We start from the raw sequence: 19,278 nt of genomic DNA on the forward strand, positions 1-19,278 counted from the left end.
GTTTAGCCATGTAGGATCCCCTAGTATTTCCCTTCGTGTTCACTATTTTCGGATCCCCAACCCCAAATGGCGGCAGTGAACTTTTTCCTTCATCAACATTAGTTCCCTTGGCCATGCAAAGCTACTTCATCCGACATGTCATAGTGAAAAATGCATTCCTAGCCTCTTCAAATCCTTCAGATGTTTGTGAGGCATAGTAACACATTTTAGTTAAAAAAGAGCAAAGAACCCCAAAACGTGTCTCTTGTGTAAGAGTGCTAGAGAATTGGGCTTGGCAATGTTGTTCACCAACCTTTCTTGCTTGCTTTGTCCAACAATGCATCACACAACTTGGGGAAATTTCAGTCATGTGTTCACATTCATCACAGAAATCATGTAGCTACAAGGAAGTCCAAAGAACTCAAACTTTTTGCAACTACATTTCATTATGCTAGTTGCGGGATGGTATGACACTTCCCATGTGGAACCAAATTCAGTGTACTTTGAAAATTTGTATATGCGATGATCGAACTCCTCTTTCCTTCCATCAAAAATCAACAATGCTTCCTCAATTATTTCATTATGAAACATTAAGAACAAACGTCTGGTAAAGATGGTTGCTGCATGTTTCTCTAGAGGCTGAAGTGCTGTGGTAAGACAAGGATCACTGTTGTCAGTTTTTGCCTCGGCATCCGTTTCTTTGTTCCGTAACCGATAAAGGGCCATGTCAAAACATCTAACAAATTCGAATAGTTTCAGTTTTTGTTTGAGGCGCTCATTGAAAAAAGCATGCATACCCTTACAACGCTGACTGCTCTTCATTCCAGCAAAAAAATGACAATGCAAATATGACTGAGCCCACATGCCTTTGTTGTTGTAGGTGTCTGATACCCACTTGTTATTTTGAAGGCCATATTTTCTAACCATCTTACTCCAAGCTTCCTCAAATACAACCTCATTCGCATCAAGATCCATGAGATGCTTGAAATGTCCCTCGAATCCATCAACTCGAACATTTTGCTTGGCATTTCTGTGCATATGCCAATTACATAGACGATGCTTGGCACTCGGGAAGACTTTTTGTATTGCCTCACGCATGGCCATATCCCCATCTGTCAACACTGACACTGGTCTTTTGTTATCCATGGCCTCTAACAACTTTTGCAAAACCCATGTGTATGTTGCAATTGTCTTATCAACAAGCAAGCTGCTTGCAAATATGGTCGTTTCAAAATGGTTATTGACCCCGGTGAAAATAACAAAAGGTTTGTTATATGCATTCGTTTTATAAGTTGTATCGAAGACCAACACGTCACCAAATGCAGCATAGTCTAGGCGAGACCTTGAATCTGCCGAAAACAATTTGTCAAGCCGATTCTCTTGATCCTTGTCATACTTGTAAAAGAAGTAAGGATCAACATCAGCTTTTGTACATAAGTAAGCCAAAGCACACTCCGCATCACCATCCTTCATTTCTACTTTGCGCTCGGCTTGAATATAATTGTGCAAAATCCTTGTGAATAAAGCCCACATTTGCGAAAGACCCAGATTGTTGCACCAACAAATCCATTATCTGGCTTGTCTTGACACCAACATCGTGCAAAGTCTTTACTTGAGCTTTGCCGGGGATCTTTACAAACCTATGCGACCGAAGAAATGGCACACATGGTGATGTTGCCAATGGATGGTTATGTTCCATGTTAAAGTGAGTGACAATGTATTTGCCTACATCCAGATTGTACCTTATGCAGAAATGAGCATCACAACCAACTCTAGTCAATGCCCTGGCAGCTCTTTTTCAATCAATACGGGCCAAGTGTTGCTTTGCTCTTTGGCCTTGCCTTGAGCATACCCATTTTCTACTAAGAACCTTTGTTGCCTGCATTGTTCGCGTGTCTTTCCTAATGCTAAATCCCACAACTTTAGCATATTGATTATAGAAATCATTGGCATCCTCTTCTGAATTGAATTGCATTTCAAGAACATCATTCTTGGTTAAACTTTGAATAGGGTCATTTGCATGGGAACCTCATTCTTCTTTATTCCCACAAACTTCATTATCTTCAAGCTTACGCTCAAATTTGGTACATCCAAAATGATCCATGATAACTACATCAAAAACAATACGACAAGAATAACATTATCTTATAAAATGAATGAAAATTCCTAAAATCACATAAGAGAATTTTGTAAAAGAGCAAATAACAGACAAAAACAATAATAGAATAATGTACATAGATTTAATGACATAGTTATTGAAAACATTCAATAACTTGCCATTAATGACATAGTTATTCAAAATCAAAATAAATAGAGAATGATTCTATAATCAACAATCAAAATATTGGTTGATCAATAGAAACATAATAAAATAGAAACAAAGAAAAGGAAAAAGCAAATAAATAAAAATATATGGAGACTCATTAAGGCAATTCATTTGGGTTCTTTGGCATTTTTCTTAATTGACTTGGGTTATTTTTAGGTATTTGGATTGCTCTAAAACACACCCGCAAGTATAACTTTATACAATGTCCAACTTATAGAAAATAATTAATCAAACTTATAACTTTATAGCAAAGAATTAATAAAACAAATAAAAATAAAATGAATTTTATTTCGACTATATATAATGTTAGTAATTACAATTCACAGAATTTTTTTGACTTATCCTCCTTGTATAAGTTAAGATCTATTCTTCAATATCACGAAACGTCTTTTTTTTTTAAGACTTTAATAAAAGATTATTTTGGAAAACAAGGAATAATTCATTATGAATTAAGACCTAAGAAACTTCGGAATTCTGGACTAAATCAATGGAAAAACTGGTTAAAAGGTCATTATCAATACCATTTATCTCAGATTAGATGGTCTAGATTAATAGCAGCAAAATGGAAAAAATAGAATCAATCAATGTCGTACAATTCAAAATCAATATTTAAACAAAGAGAATTCATATGAAAAAGACCTATTAATTCATTACAAAAAACAAAACGACTACGAAGTATATTCATTACCAAATCAAAATGAGAATTTTCAAAAATAATATAGATATAATCTTTCATCTTATAGATCTATTAATTATGAAAATAAGAGGGACCCATATATTTATGGATCACCATTCCAAGTAAATAAGAATCGAGAGAGTTCTTATAATTACAACACACATAAACATAGGGGCAAATTTTTTGATATACTAGGGGATATCCCTATCAAAAATTATTCAAGAAAAAGTGATATTATGTATATCCCTACCAAGAAAATTACTTTTTTTTAATATAAATGAAAATGGTAGTGAAAATAAAAACATCAATAGAAAGCAAAAGGAGGTTATACCCTCGAATGAAAAAAAAAAAATTATACACGTGTTCAAATGAAAAGGAGGTTATCTGTCCAAAAATTTATCTATACGTTCAAACGTTATTTATCTGTACACATGTCACGTACTTTTCTAATTACTTGTCCAAATATCACCTAATTATACACGTGTCACCTATTTGTCCCACCTTACCGCTACCAACCATTGTTGCCAGCTACCGCCATCCACCAGCCATTAGCAACTTTTTCAACAACTTTAGGAGTGATAAACGAACTAAACAACTTGAGCTCGACTTATGTTCAGCTCATTAAAAACTTGTTCGAGCTCAGTTCGTTAAGTAAATAAGCCAAACTTGAATAGTCAATTGCTTGTTCGGCTCTGTTTGATGAATCTAAAACTACCAAACTACTTCAGGTCGGCTTGAGAAAAACTCATTTGATATCGACTCGAAAATCTAACGAACCAAAGTTGAACAAATTTTAAAATTCGCTAAAGTTATCAAAGCAAGATAGAACAATCAACTGTCCAGCTCGTTTATTATCCCTAAAGAGGGTTTAAATAGGACTACAACTATTTGTCTTCTCATTTTACATCTCCTCCATACCTTATTCTCTCTACTACTTACAACACAATTTTGGAAGCAACTATTATAAATGTAGAATCACTTGAAAATAAAATAAAATAAACACTCTAGAGGATTCATGCTTCGTCTGTGATGGGTGGCTGTAGGCAAAAATCTCAGTATAGAATTTTCAAATGTCTATCAAAATTAATGAATTTACTTGAACCAGACTCTCTTGTGATGTATTTGCCCTAGAGTTCTTTCTTTTCAAACATGTGCATTTCTCTACTCCCTCAAAATTATGTTTATTTTTGTCGTCGGTGGGAAGCAAAAGTATCAGTTCAGAATTTCCAGACATTTACATGTCATTCAACAAATTTGAGTTCAACCAGAAATGAATTCAATCTTTCTCTTGTGACATCATCTCCCTCTAAAAAAAAGACAGTACACCCACAAGTATCCTACTATCAATTAAAATAAACAAACAAAATAAAAGCACACTTGCCAGTGCCCTGCTATCAATTAAAATAAACAAATAAATAAAAAAGACAATACAAATAAATAAAATAGCACACACGCCAGTGCCCTGTTATCAATTAAAATAAACAAATAAATAAAAAAAGACAGCACAAATAAATAAAATAGCACACCCGCTAGTGCCCTGCTATCAATTAAAATAAACAAATAAATAAAAAAAGACAGCACAAATAAATAAAATAGCACACCCGCTAGTGCCCTGCTATCAACTAAAAAAAAAAAATAAATAAAAAAATACAGCACAAATAAATAACGTAGCACACCCGCTAGTGCCCTGCTATCAATTAAAATAAACAAATAAATAAAAAAAGACAGCACAAATAAATAAAATAGCACACCCGCCAGTGCCCTGCTATCAATTAAAAGAAACAAATAAATAAAAAAAGACAACACAAATAAATAAAATAGCACACCCGCCAATGCCCTACTATCAATTAAAATAAACAAATAAATAAAAAAAGACAGCACAAATAAATAAAATAGCACACCCGCCAGTGGCCTACTATTAATTAAAAGCAAATAAATTAAAAAACACACCTGCTAATGCAACTGCTAGAGACGAAGGGATGGAGGAGGTATAGCTTTACTTCTACGTTAAGATGGAGAAATTGAGAACCTATAACAAACAAAAATAGGACATTGAAATAGAGTTAGTAAATAAGACAATACGTAAGGAAATTAATGATTGTGGGGAGAAAAGAAAGAATCTATGTACGAAAAATATTATTTTGCACATCTTTTGACATTAACAAACTGCATAAACAATAACAAAGATGAAAGTCTACTACCTTTGTTCAAAGTCTCAATAACCATTACATAAATAAACACTTAAACAAATGTACCACAACCAACCATTTGACCACTTCAACAAAAAATTAAATAAAAATATATACAAAAAAATAAATAAATAAACAAATGTTCTTATAATTACATTCAACACACCTTTTCCCTTTCCCTTTCCCTTTCCATTTCCAAATCCCTAGCTAAATCCATGATCCAAACATAACATTAAGGAAATATGATGGTTTCAACGTTATAGAAAGCAAAGCACATTCACATAATTTTCTTCTTCTTTTGTGCTAGCTTATTATTTTTCCAAAAAAATTCAAAATATAATAAAAATGTGGGAGTGGATTTTCCAAATGATTTGAGCCAACATCAATCCATATGTTATAGTTACATGAAGTTATATATCATAAAATGAGTAATTATAAATGACAACAACTATGGCTTTGGTTATAATTCTTGCTTAACATAAATTATTTATACGTAGAAAAGTTCCTAGAATTTGAATGCTTGGTATAGATTTAACTTGATGTGATGTGGACCACACCCTATATCAATGAAGATCATTGATGATGCTAATAATGACAGCTATTAGGACATATTGGTAGTTTACCCTTTTATTTGTTGTTGGATTCAATGTGATGATAATGAAAGCATTTTATTTTATTTTACTTAAATTACTTCATTTTTGACACATGGTGGCATAGGCAACATCAGAGCCAATTCGAAGTTCTGCTAAGCCAATTCTTGAACAATATAGATCAATTATCTTATCATCTCTCAAGTTTTAAAAGTTGACTCTTGGTACTATGGCTGCACAATTCACAGGTTTGTTTGATTTCTGTTTGATCTTTGATGAGGAAGTCGAGAAAAAAGAAAAAAAAAGGAAAAAACAGACCAACCAACAACCAGACACAACACCCAGAGTAGGAATACTTATGCAGAGTAGGCATCTGATATTACTGAGACAACAACCAGACACAACACCCAGAGCAGGAATACTTATGAAGAAGTTCCTTGAACATATGTAATTGTCAGAGGACATATAGGGTCAGATTTTGGAATGAACGTAGGCTGCCAGAAGAGAGGAGGCAGGGGTTGCTCTTGAGAGAGAACTTGTTCAAACTCAGAATTCTGCAAGAGGTAACCTCCAAGTTTGGAGGTTTTGAGGTCAAGTACTAGTACACACAATTGATTGGAGATTGTAAGTATTTTTTCCTTGTAAAGGGATATCAAATCCAAGCTAACAATGTGTTTATGTGTGTCTACGAGATAGACATGTATTCTAAATGTCCAAAGTCCACCTAAAAACGTCTAAAAATATAATAGGGCATGTCTGAATGGGTGCCCAACACATGTCCAACATGGACATGGAACCTTTTTAGAAGAATCCATGCTTCTTAGATTTAGCTAGATTCTTGTACTTGTATGGGATGATAGCATGTGCTTCCCTTGGACTTTCTACATGAGTTGTATCCACTTTTAGCACCTTTTGTAAATCTATCTCTTATTAATAAAAATACATAACCAAAAAAAAAAGAGTTAAGCGTCATCAACATTAAATCCCAGCCGAAACATTACTTGGTACCATGATCAATAAAAGTTCCATCCCATTAGGTTGTTTAACAGAAAATATTTCTTCCATTTAAGTGCATCTAAAGGCAACAAATATATTTCCTATCACATGGAGGTTTTATATCACATTTTTGTGAAACAATTACAAGAGAGCTACTTATAGTTACAGCCTATAGGTATTTAGATAGCTTCAATTGCACTTAGTCACCAATAACAAAGATCAAATCTTGGTGAAGTAAGAACAGTACAGAAAACCACTATTAATTTCAGCTACTGTTTTCCTTTCCTAAATGATAACAATTAGTTTCATTTGGAACTCATGCAAACCCAAGTTCCCTAACACCAGCAAAGAGGTATCCTAATCCCTTTAGACACTAGACAACAAATTTATGTAGTGGGACGGGCTTCTAGTTTCACCTTTTTTCCCCCACTTACTCTAACTCCTGTAATTTATTTGGCTTTTTCTTTGTTTTAAATATTTAGCATCAAAATGGCCTCTCTAAAGGTCATTCCTTTAATCTAAATTATATCACCAAATGAGCACTACACACATACGAAAGTCTCTAAGCTTTTGTTACCACAACATGACATCTCGCAAAACCCTAAGCCTTTACACTGCCATCCAGAACATATGCTACTGCCCTCAAGTCAAAATCCGTGTTTCTTCAGTTTACTGGTGCCAACATTATGCTTTTTTCCCTGTATCATATACGTTCCAAAAGTAAGATCTATTGGTAATTTACCTATATTTTATGAGATTTAGCCACTGTTGGCTTCCCTTTGAAATCTCAATTCATATTTCCATGCCAAATGTGCAGGAATAGGTCATATGGATGTGAGACGAGAAGTTCAGAAGAATGATAAATGTCGGCTAGAAAGTGGTGATGCAGTTTTGATTCATATCATAATAAACTTCTTCCACTCAAAGGATCACTCTATCCTTAAATTTCATTATTACATGCCACATATGCAGGAAGGGAGAATATGGATTTTACACATGGAATGAACATTGATGCTAATTGTCAACAAGATGAGTATACTTCTCTAAAGGTCAATACCATAGTCACTCTGGATTCTACTAATGTTTGCGGAGATGAGGTGAATGCCAGTGATTAGAAACCAGATCCTCTAGAAATCCTTGATCATGTGAAGATTAACAATACACTTGAAAGTCCAATATCAACTATAAAAGGTGTTCTGAAGGATTCCAAGGAAAAGGACTTGAGTTTTAATAAAGATGAGCTAAGAAAAGTTGAAGAAAGGTTGAAACTTGAATTTATCGAATTCTATCAGAAGCTTCGTCTCCTAAAGAATTACAGGTAATAAACCGAACATGGTCAATGTGAATTCGGTTGTGGAAAGATGTTCATGGTTTTTTATTTTATCATTTTTTGTTTTCTCATTTTCACATTTTTCCCTTTTGACTTGTCAATTATTATATACTTCTTGTTTTGCAAATGAATGAACCAGCTTTATGAACCTCTCATCATTTTCCAAGATCATGAAAAAAATCTGAGAAGGTCAGAATTTGAATTAAATGACCCAAATAGTTCTTTCTACTGTCAACTCATAGATCACTTGTCATGCTATTAGAAAGCATAAATAAAGATGACTGAAGTAAAAAAGGCAAAGGAGTGATATTAGTTAAAAGGTAAATGAATCCTACTAAAACGAAGAAGTAGAATGTCAAACTGAAAGAAAAGATAAGTGTATACAGGTGACACTCCTTTACTAAATTTACTTTTATAAACTATGACTCCTAGAAAAAATGGAAAAATGAATAAATAAAGTAATGCTTGCAATGTGAACTGACACCGTAATTTAGCGAAAGTACCTGGGAGTTCTAAACAAGAACATCAATGGACACAAGATAAGGAGCTACATTAAGCGTTTTGTTAACAAAGTGAACAAGATCTTGAATTTTTTTCTCTGCCACAAAGTTACGCAAAAAATGAAGTGGTATTTAGGGGTTCATTCAACATAGGAGAAAATAGCTTTATGGTTGAAGATACTAGGAATAACTAGTTTGCAAAAACCATCACTTTTTACTAGACTAAAACGAACGGGGATTCTATGACCACAAGCATTGACGAAGGAATATTTCTACTGACTTGTGCATTAGAGACCAAAGAAAGGTTTGCCTAATGAATAGTACATATAAAGAGAAACATTATTGTGGATTACTAAAATAGTTATGTGAATTGATGTCAATTGAAAAAAGAAGGGCGTCAATAATTTCAAATAATTCAAAACCTACAAATTAACAAAACTCATCACAGAATTACCTACAATGTTGCTTAAATTTTCTTACATGTGGGAGATGCAAGATAATGCATTAAAATACAGGACATCTAACAAAAGAAAGGGAATTTCTATTACTTAGCAAATGAGCAATTCTGGCATGAATTTAGACCATGTCTAGTAGGGACATCATTATCATTTATCATTCATTACAAGAACCAAGGATGTGAAATGCAAAACAAGGGCATCATTGTCATTTATCAGTCATTATCCTTACAATAACTTTGTGATTGGAGAAAGGGGGGGAAGATTAATCAGATTTTATAATTATCCAATCCTGCTGCTCCTTAAAAAAAAAAAAAAAAAAAAAAAAAAAAAAAAAAACGCGAACAAAACAATAAAGAACAAACTAGCCATTGTGGCAGTTTATCAAACACCTAGCAGACCCATAATCAGAAGCATGAGACTTTACTGTGTGTAGAATCACCAACAAATCATTCACTTCAATGATTATATTGGGTAGAATATGAATATCATAATCAAAATACATAACATGTTAATCATTCTGTTTTTTATATTTTTTTTCCCAAATTAAAATCATTCAAGTTGTTCATGGAACCCTTTAAAGTAGAGAAGTTTTGGAGATGTTAGAACTAACGAATGGAATGACTTTAATCTCATCTTAACAATGAATTTCATTTACAGAAACACGTCCGAAGACAGAGTGAGGGTAGAGAATGAGAAACCCAGAGACCAGAAGAGAGAGAGAGGGGTAGAGAAAGAGAAACAGAGACAACAAACTGACCTAGAACTCACGGTGGTGCTGTAGCTTGATGTCGGTGCAGGATGAACTCACGGTGTGCAGGATGAACTCACGGTGTGCAGGATGAACCGTCCTCACGGTGGAGGATGAGCTCACGCTGTTCTCTGTTACAGCTTTGTGAAAGAACTATGGATAGATTATTAGGGCACAAAGTTCTAACCAAGGAGTTGAAAAGTTTCTTTTGGATTGAAATTTTGATATCATTCAATTTAGGCGCCAAATCAGATTTTTTTAGTGCTTTAATTTTGGGTTTATGTAAAGACATGGAAAAATATGAAAAAAAAATAAAAATAAATCATAATTCATAAATTGGATGGGTAATGTGAAAGTATTCCTGCTAAAAAATAAATTTGTGTGTTTTATGAAATTTTTTAATCGTTAAAATTATAATTTGTTGTAGTGAAAGAGAGAGATATGAGAGGAAAATTGATAAACAAAAAAAAAAAAAAGAGAGAGAAAATTAGTAGAGTGTTTTTTTTTCATTACTGCCCAATTTGTCAAAATTTTCCATCCAAAATTAGGGACAAAATAATTTCATCAGTAAAAGGTCTCAAAATATTAAAAATTATTAGTAATGAAAATATATTTCTCACCAAATAATCTTAAAATATTTAAAATCAAGTTTTTTTAAAAACAAAATGTAAAATTATTGGTGACGAAAATATATTCCTCACTAATAATTTTATAATTAGTGACAAATTTTTTTCTCACCAAAAGTCTCAAAATTTTGGCGCCACCAAAAAAATTTGGCAGAAAAGCCTTTAATGACGAAACTTAATTTTTTCTCACCTAAAAAGAAGTATTTATTGATGCAAATAAATTTCGTCACCTATTATTTTTATTTTTTTATTATATGTGACAAAATTTTATAATTCGTCACAAATTGTTCTTATTTAGTGACGAAATTTATTTTCTTCACTACTTTTCGTCACCATAGGTTACTTTTGTTATAGTGAAAACAGTGTAACTAAGCATATGAGTAATGATTTTTGAATACTACAAGTAACTGTTAGAATACTCACTGGATTCAAGAATCCCCTCACAAAAGTTGCATGGGTATGTTGTAACTGCATATTAGGAATTAAAAATGTAGGCGTAAAGTTGAGGAGGCCGACGCTGCTCCTCCGCCGCTCGACGTCGATCGATCACGAGAGAGAGAAGGGGGGTAAGAAGAGATTAGGGATTTTTGGGTTTGAGATTGGGGATTTTTTTTGTTTTTTTTGGGGGGGGGGGGGTGGGGGGATGGGAAAAAAAAAGGAAGGGGTGAGCAGGAATGGAAAAAAAAAAGGGGGCGGGAATAAAAAATAAAATATATATATATATATATATATATATATTTTAGTCACAAATGAAATTTAAATAGTAAAATAACGTCGTTTAATTTTTATTTTTTTTTCGGCAGGGGTTGTTGTCATCAAAAAAATTATTTTTTGTTAAAATATATATTTTTTGTTAAAATATATATTTTTTTGTAGTTAATGAATTTTTTTAAAAAAATATTATTATTATTTATTTGGTAGAAGTAGGGGTAATATTTTAATGAAAAATATTTTCCACTAAAATAAAAGTTAATTTTTTGTAGTCAATGAAAAATATTTTTCTGCGGCCTATTTTTTTTTGTTACTAAAAATCATGAACTAATTTTTTGTGGTAGAGGAAAGGGAGCGGCAATAGTGGTGAAGATGGTGGATAAGAGGTGATGGTGATGGTGATGGTGATGGTGAAAGAGATTAGTAGTGAAGTTGTGGTAGTGGTAGTGTAAATGGAGTGACAGGGGTGAAAAAGAGGTAATGGTAGTAGTAGTGGCAGTAGTGGTAGTGGTGGTAATGAAGTGGTGGCGATGGCAGTAGTAATGGTAGTCGTAGAGGTGAAGTGGCGACAGTGGAAGTAGTGGTGGTGGTGGAATAGCATTTGTAGTAATGGTGAAGGTGGTAGAGGAGATGGGTGGTGAGAGAGATAAATGAGTGAGAGACAGATAGAAGAGAGAGAGGAGAGAGAGAGAGAGACAGAGTGATGAGCGAGAGAGAGATAAAGTGGTCGCTAAAAGTGCATTTTTTTGTAGTGGATCGATAAATCTAGAGGGAGCTTAGTAAATAGAGAAGACGGGAGTGAGAGAGTGAACAATGCAAACACAGTGGGGGAGAGAGAGAGAGAGAGAGAAAGAAAAAGAAATAGAGAGTGAGAGATAAAAAAGAGACATAGAGAGAAGAGAGATGAACGAGAGAGACAGAGAGAGATAGAGAGAAGAGAGAAGAGAGATGAGCGAGAGAGACATAAAGAGAAGAGAGATGAACGAGAGAGACAGAGAGAAAGATAGAGAGAAGAGAGATGAGCGAGAGAGATGAACGAAAGAGACAGAGAGAGAAAAGAGATGAGAGAAGAGATAGATGAGTGAGAGACACAGAGAGAGACAGATAGACAGACAGACAGAGAGAGAAGAGTGATGAGTGAGAGAGAGAAAGAGAATAGAGAAAGGAAGGAAGATGAAAAAATGGATGAAAAGATATAGACAAAGAAAGAGAGAGAGAGAGAGAGAGAGAGCGAAAAGAGATAAACGAGAATGAGAGACACAGAGAGATGAGCGAGAGAGCGAGAGAGATAAAGAGAAGAGAGACAGAGAGAGATAAAGAGAAGAAAGATGGACGAGAGACACAGAGAGAAAGAGAGAAAGACAGACAGACAGAGAAGAGTGATGAATGATAAGTGAGAGAGAGAAAGAGAAGAGAGATAGAGACATAGAGAGAAAGAAAAAGACAGACAGACAAAGAAGAGTGATGAGTGAGAGAAAGAAAGATAAGAGAGACAGAGACAGAGACACATAGAGAAAGAGAGAGACAGACAGACAGAGAAGAGTTATGAGTGAGAGGGAGAAAGAGAAGAGAGACAGAGACAGAGAGATAGAAAAATGAAAAAATGGGTGAAAGGAGAAATGTTCAAAAGAGTAAGACGACGTCGTTTTTATTTTTTTTATTTTTTTTTTTGTAATAGAAAGATACCGTTGCATTTATTTAAACCATTTTATGACTATATATATATGAAACCGTCTCAAAGCCACAATATATATATATATATATATATTTTTTAAACTTTTTTTTTTCAACTGCAGCTGGTATCGTCGCAAATACTCTTTTTTTTTTTTTTGCGACAGCAATTTCTGTCATCGCAAATACTCTATTTTTTTGCGACACCAAGTTGTGTCGTCTGAAAAAGTCACATTTTTTGGTGACGGCAAGTTGTGCCGTCTCAAAAAGTCACATTTTTTTGAGACGAGAAGTTCTAACGTCTCCAAAAGTCACATTTTTTGCGACGACAAGTTGTGCCATCTCAAAAAGTCACATTTTTTAGCGACGGTAAGTTGTGCCGTCTTAAAAAGTCACATTTTTTGAGATGGCAAGTTGTGCTGTCTCTAAAAGTCACATTTTTTGCAACAGCAAATGTGCCGTCGCAAAAAGTCATTTTTTGCTACGACAAATGTGCCGTCACAAAAAGTTCCGCCTCATAAGCCCATTTTTCTTGTAGTGTGGTGTGGTTATGAGATATGTGATTAGTGGTTATAAGTAAAGTGGTATGGTTATGAGCCAAAGAGTATTGATTATGAGATATATGACTAATGGTTATGAGATATGTGATGTTAATTATGTTCAAAGTGGTGTGACTATGAGCCAAAGGGTGTTATGAGATATGTGATTAGTGGTTATGATATATGTGATGTTAGTTATGAGCCAAAGAGTGTTGGTTATGAGATATATGATTGTTGTTTATGAGATATGTGATTTTGGTTATGAGCAAAGTGGTGTAGTTATGAGTCAAAATAGTGTTTGGTTATGAGATATGTGATTATTAGTTATAAGATATGTGATATTGGTTATGATCAAAGTGATGTGGTTATGAGCAAAAGGGTGTTGATTATGAGATATGTAATGTTGGTTATGAGTCAAAGGGGGATTGGTTATAAGATATGGTTATGAGTTATATGGGTAGTAGTTATGAGATATGTGATTAATGTTATGAGATATGCGATATTGGTTATGATCAAAGTGGTGTGATTATGAGCTAAAGGATATTGGTTATGAGATGTAGTTATGAGATATGTGATTGTAGTTATGAAATATATGATATTGATTATCAACAAAATGGTGCTGGTTATGAGATGTGGTTATGAGATATGTGATGAGAGCTCATAACTAAGTTATGATTAATTTGATTCTAGTTATGAACAAATATGATTTTGGCTCATAACTATAAAAAATGACCTGCTTATCAGGTCACTTTTAATGATGTAGCTCAATTTGAACCATTAATTTTCTATGTACCATACATTTTTTAAACAAAATGTACTATAGACTTTCCCCTGGGGGATGATTAAAAGTTATTTTTTAATTTTTTTTTACCTTTTTGTGAGAGAGAAAAATGGGTTAAAAGCTGACTTCCCCTTCCTAAAACACTCCTTAATAATGTACAAAGGCTGACGGAGGAGAAACTAACGTTTACTGAGAGGTTAAACTCATTAATTATTTCTCCCTATTCTTCGTCTCCCTACTTCTCTTGGGACTTGGACCCAAATATGAATTCATTCTCATCATCTCATGTCTCGCCTGATCTAATTGAACTACTAGTTTGAACTGCTAGGGAGATTTAAAAATGTATGAAAAAAATCATCAAACAAACATTTATAGATATGTAAAATTCATAAACAGATTACACTAAATTTGAATTTTGAATCACAAAACTGATCTTCAACATGCATTTTCCCACAAAAATAGCGAGTAAACGACACTGCTACAACGTTTCTGGGCATCAGAAACTAAAATTTCTTTGTTAATCTTTCATGGTTACAAGTTTCCTTTCTAATCAATAAAATTTCTTAGTTAATCTTTCATGGTTACAAGTTTTCTTTCTAATCAATAGACTTCATCAGCCACAAAAATTTGGAACAAGAGAAGAACCATCTCTCTGTTATCTGTTACAGATAAGTGGGTCAGTGCAACAACCCTGATCCATAAGGCGCTCGGTAATCTCAAGACTACTGGCAATTACAATGCTAAATCTATAGGACGGATTTGAATCGTGATAGTCACACACAACACAATTTTAAGATTATACTTCATTTTTTGTCCTATTCTCTTCATCATCATCTTTGAAACAAAACACTCACTTTCCGATTTAAGTCTCTTGCTCCATGATAAAATGAACATTAATTGTTTTTCTGTGTGTTTGTTCCATATTTTTTTCACGATCGATTGGACTGCAGATATGAAAAATTAGATTTCCATGATTACATCCCACAACATTAACATCTATCCGTTGCTACAAACCAAAGTCGAGAGAATTGGGAGAGTGAAATGATAACTGATCACTGATCAGAGAGAGGTAGATGACGATAGCTTTGGAAAAAGTAAATGTTAAGTCTTCTCCATTTCTCTCCGTCAATTACTATTTATTATGGGACTCACAGGATAGGTGGCTTATTTCGTATGGAACAACTCATCAACCGTAAGCGACTGAAAAAAAAAAAAAAAAAAAAAAAAAACTACTGCACCCATAAAAGTTTAAAAAAAATTCACCAATCTCTCTCTATTACATCATTTAATGACTTTTACTTTAACAATTGTATATTCTTTTTCCTAATTTAATATAACAGTAAATTTACATAAATATTTTACAATTAATGAATGATGTAATGAGATCTCCAATTATTACAACTATTACTATTCAAAAAAAAAATTAATAAAAAATTATTCACTTTGTATGTCCTTGGTTTTTCAAAAATACTTTTCATAAAATTTTATTTTCTTACTTTTCGTTTATTTTTCCTTCTGTTTTTTCTGAATGTTTTAATATTTTAAACAATTTTTTTAATTTTTAAACACACTAATACACATAAAAAGTATAATTTTGATAAAAAAAATATTTTAAAAATTCACTAAATACCAAAAATACAAAAAAAAAAAGTAAAAATTCAATATATTTTCGTATTTTTATATATTTATTAATTTTTTCAAATATATTTTTACAAATTTTTTATTTTAAGATACATCTAAATAAGGTATATCTAAAAAAGTAAAAAAAAAATATTTAAAACTTAAAAAATATTCACCAAAAACAAAACAATACAAAAAATAAAAAATTTAATTTTCAAAAACCCTAATCAAACAAACTCAAATCAACACACACGCATACATTACAACAATTAAATGGAGATGATACGAATCATCCTTCAATAAGTGTACAAAAAGAAAAGTCCACCCCTTTTTCTTTTCTGTGTTTAGTTTCTTCTCATCACCATGGCTTCAAGCATGGCTTCAAGCATAGCTGAAGAAATAGCCCATGATTTTTCACCATTCATTCGAGTTTACAAAGATGGCAGAGTAGAAAGATTCTTTGGCAACGATGTTGTCCCTCCTTCAATCAATCCCGACACCGGCGTCCAGTCCAAAGATGTCGTAATTGATCCAGAGACTGGCTTGTCTGCAAGGCTCTACATCCCCAAAACCCCCAACCCACGTCATAAACTTCCTCTTCTTGTCTACTTTCATGGCGGTGGCTTCTGCATTGAAACCGCCTTCTCTCCCAAGTACCATAACTATCTCAATTCCCTCGCCACCGAAGGCAACGCGGTCATTGTCTCCGTTGAATATAGAAGAGCCCCCGAGCATCCTCTCCCAATCGCTTACAATGATTCTTGGGCTGCTGTCAAGTGGGTTGCTTCTCACTCCTCGGCTGGAGGTGGTGAGGTATGGCTAAAGGAATACGTTGATTTTGATCGGGTTTTCTTTGCAGGAGATAGCGCAGGTGGTAACATAGCACACAACATGGCAATTCGGGTCGGGTCGGATGGGCTGGATGGTGTGAAGATTGTTGGGATGGTTTTAATCCATCCATATTTCGGGGGGAAGGACCCAATTGGATCTGAAGGTGATGGCGCGGCTACTGATAAATTCTGGCTCTTTGTGTATCCATCGTCTAGTGGATCTGATGACCCGTTATTCAACCCGGTTGTGGATCCGAAGTTTTCGAGTGTGGTTTGTGACAAGGTGTTGGTATGTGTAGCTGAGAAAGATTTTTTGAAGGATAGGGGTTGGTATTACAAGGAGGAGTTGGGGAGGAGTGGGTGGGAAGGAGTGGTGGAGATTATGGAGGTTGCAGGGGAGGACCATGTGTTCCACTTGATTAAACCGACTTGTGAAAATGCTGTGGCTATGCTCAAACGAGTGGCTTGTTTCTTGAATGAGAACAATGCCTAGTTCTTTGTGTTGTGTATTGTTCTGTTTTTTTAATGTAATGTTGTTGCATCTATCAAATGCGCAGCTTTCTACCAACATTTGTTTGTTTGTTTTTCTGTTTGTTTGTTTGTTTGTTTGTTTTTTTTTTTTTTTTTTTTTTTGCTGGGTGCAACATTTGATTAAATAATGAATAAATCAATTTACAGTTCTCTTACTGCATGCATTATATGCTAGAACCTTCTTGTGAAACTCAAGTTACCTCAGGTACCCTTCGAATCTTTTTTTAAGTTCTCAAATAATATGTGATCATTAAGACATAATTGTTTGGAGATTTGACATGTGTGAATACAAAAAAAACAAAGGATTTGCGATTCCCTTAATTTTTTGTGATTTTGAATCACCCCGTTAATTTGCTTCTCAACCAATTAAAACTGATTACATAGAAAAAGTGAGGCCCTTTCTACAATAAAGAATAAATAAATAAATAATAAAATAAGAAATAGTGAGGCTTGCATTGTCAATATGTATAACTTTGACTTGAAATGTCAATTTGTGTAAACTCACATTTCCATACGGGGAACGGCACAAGGGCTGGTGATGGAGTTTCATCCACCAGTCAGCTTGTCAAAAATTTATGATTTTTTATTTTATTTTTTTTATTTTTTATGTAGTAGTTCTAATTATAACTAATTTACTTAAAAAAAATAAAAAAAGACTAGTCTCCATCCAATCATTCATTTGGTGTTTATATCTGCTACCATGTCATTTGTGCTATGTACGGAATAAAATAATATATTATTTATTAAAAATATGATAATTATATATATATATATATATATTTTTATAATTTGTCTCATGTAAATAAAATTTTATATATAACTTTAAGAGTTTTTTTTTTTTTTTTCGAATGTTCCTTTACTATAATATATAATATATAATATAAATAAATTAAAATTGTTGTATTGATAATTAATAATTCAAATTATGCTTTGTTATATAAAAAAAATGACATAATTCTAATAGTTCACTATTTTAGAATAAAAATATATGAATTTTAAAAAATTATTATATTGGTTTATGTGAGGGAAATAATTAAAGAAATTTTAAAAACTTAATGAGTAACAAAAAATCATCGTAACATGTAAAATCGTTAAAATCATGGTTAAACCAGCAATTTATTCAAACTAAAAATGATTTAGCTTAATCAGTTAGGTTAAAAGACTAACCAACTTACACAAAAATTAATTAATTAAAAATTTTAAATTTTATTTTATTAAAATTTAAACTGTCACTAAATATGGAAAGCAGTTTATTAATTTAAATTTAAAATCGACACAATATAAATTTAAAATTATAATAATCTATCTCATAATTTATAAGTTTTAAATACAAATTTAAAATTATCATAATTATCTCATAATTTTTGTATTAAGAAGCAGTAAAAGTGACATTGAGATTATCGATATATTTATGTATTTTATAAAAACATACTTTTAAGTAGAGATATTATGACAAAATCTCATACAAAATTATTTTTAAAATTAAAACCTCTATGTAGGATTGTAAAATAAAAGTTAAATGAAAGCTAACTAATCGGGATTTTCTAGTGTCGTTTGGGAAGTGAAATGGCTTTTTGGCTTTTTAACTTTTTTTGCTATTTTAGCCTGGGCTAAAAAGCTTGGTTTGTGAAGGACTTTTTGGTTTTTTGACTTTTTTTTACTTATTTTTGAAGAAAATCAGAGAAAATAGTTTTTTTCTTATTCAATGAATGAATCATTATACAGAGAACTAGTATTTATACAGAATGGATACACTTAACCTGACCATAACTATTTAACTAAACTATAGTTAAATTCTAACAAACTAACTACCTAGCTCTAACAATACACATGTGACTCTAACAATACACATGTGATTCTGAAGCTTGTGCTGGCTGCTGCTGTAAGCTCTGTTTAGCTTTGCCTGAGTTACAGTTACTGTAGGAGCTGCTGCTTGAGCTGCTGCTTGAGTCTTATCATCCCCCGTCAAACTCATAGGAGAGGGAAGAACTAAGAGTTTGCGTTGAAGATATGGAAACCGAGCCACAGACAAAGGTTTAGTGAAAATATCTGCAACTTGATCAGTGGAAGGAATGTGACAAATGTGAAGCTTCTTGGCTGCAATTCGTTCTCGAACAAAATGGTAGTCTACCTCAATATGCTTAGTTCTAGCATGAAACACAGGATTGTGGGACATA

General features: G+C 33.0%; 1 protein-coding gene and 1 pseudogene across 2 annotated transcripts; one reads left to right on the forward strand and one right to left on the reverse strand.

Moving 5' to 3' along the window:
• Positions 1 to 345: 345 nt before the first annotated feature.
• On the reverse strand, positions 346 to 1,452 carry LOC114304559 (protein FAR1-RELATED SEQUENCE 5-like). Its single transcript, XM_082907776.1, has one exon. It carries the CDS (start codon positions 1,450 to 1,452, stop codon positions 346 to 348), a length of 1,107 nt encoding a protein of 368 aa, XP_082763902.1.
• A 14,521-nt stretch (positions 1,453 to 15,973) lies between these two features.
• On the forward strand, positions 15,974 to 17,256 carry LOC114282480 (putative carboxylesterase 12 pseudogene; annotated as a pseudogene). Its single transcript, XR_014360742.1, has one exon. The product of XR_014360742.1 is annotated as a putative carboxylesterase 12 pseudogene (transcript).
• The last annotated feature ends 2,022 nt before the right edge of the window (positions 17,257 to 19,278 follow it).

Source organism: Camellia sinensis, chromosome 2, assembly GCF_055761805.1.
Source record: "Camellia sinensis isolate YWXY chromosome 2, ASM5576180v1, whole genome shotgun sequence".
NCBI classification, from domain to species: domain Eukaryota; kingdom Viridiplantae; phylum Streptophyta; class Magnoliopsida; order Ericales; family Theaceae; genus Camellia; species Camellia sinensis.